A 7,667-nucleotide genomic window follows, 5' to 3' on the forward strand; every position below is an offset into this window, starting at 1 on the left:
ATATTTATGTATATTTTTTATTTATTTTTTTCCTTCCAGGATTTTGGGTCCATTGCAATGATTCCAAACTGAACATGTGCTCTGTCGAGGAAGTGTGCAGGACACAGGCCTACATACTTTTCTACACTCAACGGAGTAATCCACAGAATGGTGTGCAAAGCAACAACACACAGAATGATCCAAGGATTCCTGGTCTTCTCTTATCACCTCAAGCTCCATCCAGCCCCCAGGAGCCTGGCAGGCGGATAACTGTACCCTGACACCACTAGCACTGGCGCATTTCCGTTTGTTTTGGGTTCTTTTTTTGGCCAATGGGATGCTTTTAAATCTTTAGACTGATTCTTAGCTGTGTTTTTTATTCATTTTGTCAGAGTAGCAACAGAAGACTGGCAATGTGACCAATCTGCCCTTATAATGGGAACCCAGCAAATGGCACGGGATCTCCTATGTGTGTCTGTGTAAGGGAAGTACATCTTTCCAGATATTCATTGACCTAGTTTAATACCAAGATCTAGCATTAAACGTGGTTATGCCTTGTTTTCGATTACTTCATCTGTAGAAGATGCAGAAGAGGGAGTGCAGCTTCAGTCATCAGTGCAAAAGATAGTACATTCGCCTTTCAATGACATCGTAAATCACATCCAGTGCTGTCTTCTGTTATTCAGTGGGAGGTTGATTCTTCAAAAGGTGGAACCTGAATGATCTGTTAAATCTGGTTTATTTTCAGCAAAAGTGTATGACTACAAAAGGAAGGGTTTGTTTCATCATGGCAAACAGGTGTGTAGTCCATGTCGGCATTATGAGGCCATTTTTATTTTATTTATATTTTTCCTTTTTTTTTTTTACACCGGTATGTCTGTCTCAAGATTTTAAAGTATGTTCCCAGCTCAATTTTAAATTAGATTAGCAAAATAAAATATACACTGATCTTATCTGAAAAACGCAAATTAGACGTAAAATTCTGAAATTGAGAATGTAAGTTTGGTGACTTTGATGCACATGATCCTGAATAGTCTCCAATAGCTTTAAAGTACACCCCCAGTAATCCCTGTAAGCTTTAATTTTTCAGTGTAGATGATTTGCAGATCTCCAGCAGCACAGCCATCTAAGCTGTACACTACAGCATTTGAGCGTAAGGCTACTTTCACATCAGCGATTTCCTTTCCGCTATTGAGATCAGTCATAGGATCTCAAAAGCGGAGGAAAACAGTCTAGTTTGAATCCATTCATTGTCAAGTGCCTCATGGGATACTAATGAAGATGGATCTGTCATGAAATACAGTGTAAGTCAATGGTGATTGATCAGTTTTTTTCGGACATGAAGAAAAACTGATCTGGCGCCCATTGACTTACAATGGATTAAGTGCTGGAGCTGTCTTGTTCATTTGGGATATAATACAACCGGATCCGTTCTGAACGGATGCAGATAGTTATATACCAGATGCGTTTTTGCTAAACCCCTGATGGATCCAGTAAAAAACACAGATGTGAAAGTAGCCTAAGTGTATACTCGCATACTGTAGATTTGTTGCACAAATTTGTGTGACTGAAAATTCCATTCATGTAATTTGGGTGTTTTGGCCACAAGTGCATGGATTTTTATAAATATTCAGATGAGTAGGACAGTTGCTGAAGTTTCTGCATCAAGTCTACTGCATGTGACAGTATGTGTGTACATGAGGAATAACACTATATTTGGGCTTTATACAAGTTGTATGTGCCATTTTTCACCAGTCCTCTCTTCTGCAGGCTCTGTTTCTCATTTGCCTCTGTTTCTAATTTTTAGTGATGTCTTTCACACACAGCACCCACAGAAGCAGCAGTATAGTGGACAAAATAGAGCAGTATTGTATGGTTTTGCTGTGAATCCAGCACTGGGGATGAGAGAGAACTTTTAAAGTGTTACTGTCATTTCAGTTTATTTCTATCTAATATTGTGTAGGGACAGGGATGTTCTACTTTAAAGAGTAACATAGTAACAGTAACTGTTCATCCAGTTTGAGTCTTCTTGGCAAAGCTGTAGCTGAGGAGAGTCTGTCTTCATAGTTCTACTGAGTGCTGAAGAGGCCTGCGTGTAACAAGTCTGAGAAGGTTCTTACACATTTTGCCACAAATAGCAGATGACATCTATGTTTCATCCGTTTGTTTTTTTGTTTGTTTGTTTGTTTTTGAGGGGGGGGGGGGGGTAGGACCAATAGGGATATGGTCTGGTTTTTGCAGCGAAGAATAGGACATGTTCTATCTGTTGTGGAATGGACATACGGATGTGGAAAGCACACGGATCGTACCTGTGCTTTCTGCATCCATATGTCTGTTGCACAAAAAGATAGAACATGTCCTATACATGTCTATAAAAAGCAGACCACGGATCCATTGACGTCATTAGGTCCTAAAAAAACAACAAAAACGGATGCAACACGGACGACATCCATATTTTGCAGACTGCAAAATACTTATGGTAGTGTGCATGAAGCAATGAATATGCTGCCAAATCAGAGTGAAATATCAGCTGTGTAAACAAGCCCTTACTGTCATTAGCAGGAGTATCCATCACGTGTATCTGTGCTGCTGGAGCTCAGAAAGGTAGATAACTTTGCTGATTATCTACAGCAGGGATCTGCAACCTTCGGCACTCCAGCTACTGTAAAACCACCACTCCCAGCATGCAAACTTTCTTGGCTGTTCTTGTAACTCCCATGGAAGTGAAAGGAGGATTCTGGGAGTTGTAGTTTCAGAACAGCTGGAGTGCCGAAGGGTGCTGATCCTTGATCTACAATGTGATGTTAAAACTTGTAAAGTACGGCAATTTTTTTCTTTTTTTTACATTTTTAACCGCCGTTTTCTTTTTTTTTTTCTTTTTTTTATACCCTAATGGTATAGTGCACCCTGCTGTATAAATGCTTTTGTGCTTTAAAATTTAACCATTTTCAGTTTTACCTGATAATTCCCAGAAGTGCATGCTACTTTCCTATTCTGCAGCCCTCTTCTCACAGCCTTGTCATGTGCAGGCCGTCTCCTCCTCTGTTATAAACATGAGGGGAGAGCACTGGGAGGAGGAGCACAGCCCTCAGTGCCTGGGCTCGGGCAGAAAGTGGAAGGGGGAGTGCTGCTTTAGATGCTGAAATTTGCTGAATGGTAGCAGTTAGAAACATGCAACTGGTCTTCTTTGAAAGCTGAACTCCAAGCAACAGTCCGGAATAATTGCGGGTAAAATCTGCTCTTATTTTCGCTTTCAACCTCATTCACAACATCCCGATTTCTATCAGTAATATCTTCCCATGTCCTGAACATATTGCTGTCATTCTGGTATTATCTGAAAGCTTGGCATGTCAGCTTTCAAACAATACAGAGAAAATATTTCTAGCTGGTACCAAACCGGAGATATGAGCAGCTAAAGCAGTCCCCACTCCCCCCTTCAGGGCTTGTCTCTGGTTAGCTGTATGTGAGAGGATACACACTGCTCTTGGGCAGTGGGGGAAGTTATCTGCATTCTGATTGGTCCTGCTAGTTCACGTGAGGAGAGAAGGGGGTTATGGGAAGTGAGGGAAATACAGGATGGCCTCAAGGACATGGCAAACATCATAACAGGAAGTGTTGCAGAGGCCATCTTGGGAAGATGCTGAAATAAAGGCACAGATAAATAGGGTTGCTAAGGTTGAATACAGACATCAGAATGGTAAAATTAGCTGAAAAATGCAGCTTCATGAATTTCTTCCTTTCAGCATCACATATGTTAGGAATTTCATTTTTGGTAGTGAAATGGCAGTTACACTTTAATAAAATACCACATTGAAATGTTCTTCTCCATTAAAAAAGTTAAAAGAAACAAATAGTATGCTGTAGGCATGAAAGGGAACCTTTATAAAACACAGAGAACCGCTGTCTGACTTCTCCCCTCCTTGCTCTGCTTGATTGTCTGTTTGTATATAAGGAGAGACCTGTCAGTTGAGTAGGATGATGTGAGGTCCCACAGAATTAACCTGATAACATGTTCACTTTAAAGGGGTTTTCCCCTTGCTGGACAGTCCAAACGAAAATTAAAATTGTAAAGCTGCTCTCTTTGCATTAAGTTTGGACATATTTGCATAGCTATGAAATATTCATTCATTTTGGGTAGTGTCTCGAATACAGTTTTGCCCAGTGGTTCCTCATTGCTTTGGGAAATAACGTTGAACCATAATAACTTTACTGAATGATGTGTTTTCCAGAAAGTTTGAATTTTTTTTTTTTATATATTAATATTACTGGTGTATGTTTGTTTATATTTTTTTCTTTTTTGGGAATTCAAAGAGTGGCCTTATTTGAACGTCTTTCACCTCAATGCCACAATACTAATAACTACAACTTCTTGTCTGATGTGACCTACAAAAATATTCTTGTTCTTAGGACAATGTACTTGGAATTAGTAGTTTCCTTCCTCAAGATGGTAGATTTGAAGTCGAAAATCTCTTGTCTGTCACTGGACTCGTCGTTTTTTTTTTTTCGTTTTTTTTTTTTATAGAGATATGCTATGTCAAGCGTTTGGAGGACCAGCCATCAACTGTTTTCTTTCTTACACTTTTTGATGATGGTTGATCTATGGTGTCTTTTTACTTTATTCCCCTTTTTACTTGGTAGTACTACAAGGGAGTGGTATCTTTCTGTTGCTGCTCTCTTCACCTGACAAACTCAGGAGACTGTCCAAAACCAGGTCACCTACGTGCTGGCACAAAATTTTATTCATTTTTTTTTATTGTGAACAATATTGACCCAAGACCTAAAAGGTTAATAAATATTAAGTCTGATCAGATTGGTTGACATTTTTTTTTTGTACTAATATGTATCTCTTTTATAGCATTTTATTTTTCAGTCCATTGTGTTCTGTGTATTTATTTTGTACTGTAGATGAAGGTACAATTCTGCAAGGGGTTTGTTGGGGTTTTGTCCCTGCACAGTTTGTCTGAGGCAGTGTGCCCCCCCCCCCCCCTTCCACACACACACACTGGTAACACCCAAATCAATCTTTCTTGCATACAGTTTGCAAATAATTTATAAACCTCTACAACAGGGCTTCTAAACTCCGGTCCTTGGGACCCACCTACCAGACAGGATTTAAGAATATCCCACAGAATTAATACCTGTGGTAAGTCCTGATGCATGGACACTAATATCACCTGCTCCATACTAAGGAAATCCTGAAGGCATGACTGGTAGGTGGGTCCCAAGGATCGGAGTTGAGAAACCCTGCTCTAGAAGGAATAATAGACGGCACAATGTGGAGTCATCAGAAAATATGCGGCAGAGTTGTTATTGCATGGGTACTGCAAGTAGTAACACGCACAGACATGTCAGGAGAGGAGATGGCTTAATGTCCAGGCCTTAAAAGGACACTACCATCAATATTTTATATTCAAAATGCATATTGCATCTGCATTTCTATAATAAAAATATTTCTTATTTTGGAACATTAAAAAGGTTGCATAATCCTTTTCTACAATTCAGTTCTCTAAGTGTCTGAGTCGGCCTCTCATGGAAGATTTTGTTGTGACATACTAAGTTACAGCTACTGATTTATGAACTGTCATGTTTATTTTGCCTTAGGCTGGATTCACATGTCCGTGGAACACTGTCTGTGTGATACCGGCCTGGTCTTCTTCTTTGTGAAGTAGCGCACGGCGTCATAGAAACCAATGACGCCGTGCGCTCCTGCACTAAGAAGAAATCCAGTTGCTGCTTCCTCAGATTTCACTGAGGGTCACATGACCTGGGATGTCAGCTTGTCTCCCTGCTCTGATGATTCGTGCACAAGCCTGAGAGATCATATATGTGTCTGTACACGAGATGTCACTGTGCTGGCCCCACCATGCTGCACTGCCTCTGTAACCCCTTAAGCAGCACAGACTCAGAGCTGAAGGCTTTATGTCACGGCCTATGGTATGTTGTGTGACACTTTCCTTCACTTGGTTGCCCGTGGCAACGTGTGGTGTTGTATTGCATGTGATGGCAGTGTCTCAGCTCTATGGCTGATCCCCAGGACATGATTGCCACACATGCCGTTGCCCGCGGCAACAGGTGAAGTGTTTGTTTATGTGTGTATTCCCCTTTAAGTGGCCGTCTTCCCTTGCCATGTGTGTGAAGGGTTAATTCCCTTCTCTGGGTGTGGCTACTTGGGCCTATAAAGCCTCAGTGTTTAGCATGTGTCTGAGGGTTACTTCAGCCATGGTTAGCTGGAGCAGCCTCCTGTATATTCCACCTGCCAGTGGGGGCCACCCTTGTGGTCATAAGTTTAAGTTTGTGTGATGTTCAGTTTATGTTTTCCTTTATTATTCTGTGCAGCTATGGATCTGGGTTCCTGTGTGTGGATGTGTGTGTGCTGAGTTCTATTTGTATTGTTGTGGACTTCAGCTTGCCTGCACACGGATCCAGTCAGCAAGGCTGTGGCAGGTGGCTGGAACTAGTGCAGCACCTTGCCATATCCATAGGCCTGTTTCTGTTCCCCTTTTTCCTGCAGCTTGGCCAGTGAGACTCCTGTTCCTCCGTGTCCAGAAGGAACAGGTCGTCTTACCCTTCACTCCTAGTTCAGGGACCGGTCGGAGGGTGAGTAGGGATCCGAGGTTCCTGAGCATGGGCCCTCCTACCTTCAAGGTCGGCCCATGCAGCTAGGAGTTAGGGACGGATTAGGGATGTGGTAGGAGGTGACCTGCTCCCTAATTCTCTCGTTCTGGCCGAGCAGTGGTTTACATCTTCTGGCATCGAACGGCTGAGTGTTTTCCCCATCCTCAGCCGTGACTCTTTACTGAGTAGCTGCAGGCAGTGATGAGACAAATGCTGGGCATAGGAGCTGACAGACTAGAGGAGTTATGCAGAGCATTGCACAAGAACAGGTGGGGGGGGGGGGGGATCCTGTGTGTATCAGCAGTGTCATTGTACAGCTGGGACTTGTAGTCCTACACATACAACATGCTGCTGAGTATCCTAGCAGGCAGACATGTCACTCAGGGCAGACTTATTCACTCCCTTAGCAGAGCAGGGGGATGGCTAGAGATCGATGAGAACCAGGGAAATGAGGAAATTATTTTTTGCCTAAAACTTGCTTAGCTTAGTTAGTGCTCATGCACACAAACTTTTTTTTTTTTGCGTTTTGTATACGGGCCGTATTTTGGTTCCGTATACGGAACCATTCATTTCAATGGGTCCGCAAAAGACCCAGACCCATTGCGGAAGGCACACGGGTGGCATCCAGTTTTTGCGGACCGCAAAAAAAAAGGCACAGTCGTGTGCATGAGCCCTTACGGTGCTTTATTTATTTATTTTCTCTTCTTCATATCTCGGACAACCCCTTTAGTTTCAAAAATCATTTATTTGGTTTTTGAGAGAAAGTAAGCGAGAAAGCTTACAAAACAAAATACTTCAAAGGGAATACAGAAAATAAAATAGGCAATTAAGGCACATACACACTTGTCCAAATATCTGCTTATTCATAATAGATGAAGTTCCGTCAAACCCAGGTGAGAGCAGTATATAATCGGAGAGGAGCCGCATAATTAGTGGACATCAGTATTAAAGTTACAGCGAAATACTATAGCGCATATCTGAGGCATAGGAGGAGGACAGCCAGGGCTCCCAAACCTTTTCAAAGTTGCAGAATGTGTCGGTACGTATGGCTGATAATTTTTCACCTTGTAGGA

General features: G+C 41.9%; 1 protein-coding gene across 1 annotated transcript in view; it reads left to right on the forward strand.

The window, feature by feature from the left end:
• USP49 (ubiquitin specific peptidase 49) overlaps nt 1–3,364 on the forward strand; it is a 120,167-nt gene extending 116,803 nt beyond the window's left edge. The window contains exon 6 of the mRNA XM_044288296.1: nt 40–3,364. Coding sequence (XP_044144231.1) covers nt 40–260 — 221 coding nt within the window. The 3' untranslated portion in view covers nt 261–3,364. The remainder of the gene's footprint in view (nt 1–39) is intronic.
• The last annotated feature ends 4,303 nt before the right edge of the window (nt 3,365–7,667 follow it).

Source organism: Bufo gargarizans, chromosome 3 (genome assembly GCF_014858855.1).
Source record: "Bufo gargarizans isolate SCDJY-AF-19 chromosome 3, ASM1485885v1, whole genome shotgun sequence".
NCBI classification, from domain to species: domain Eukaryota; kingdom Metazoa; phylum Chordata; class Amphibia; order Anura; family Bufonidae; genus Bufo; species Bufo gargarizans.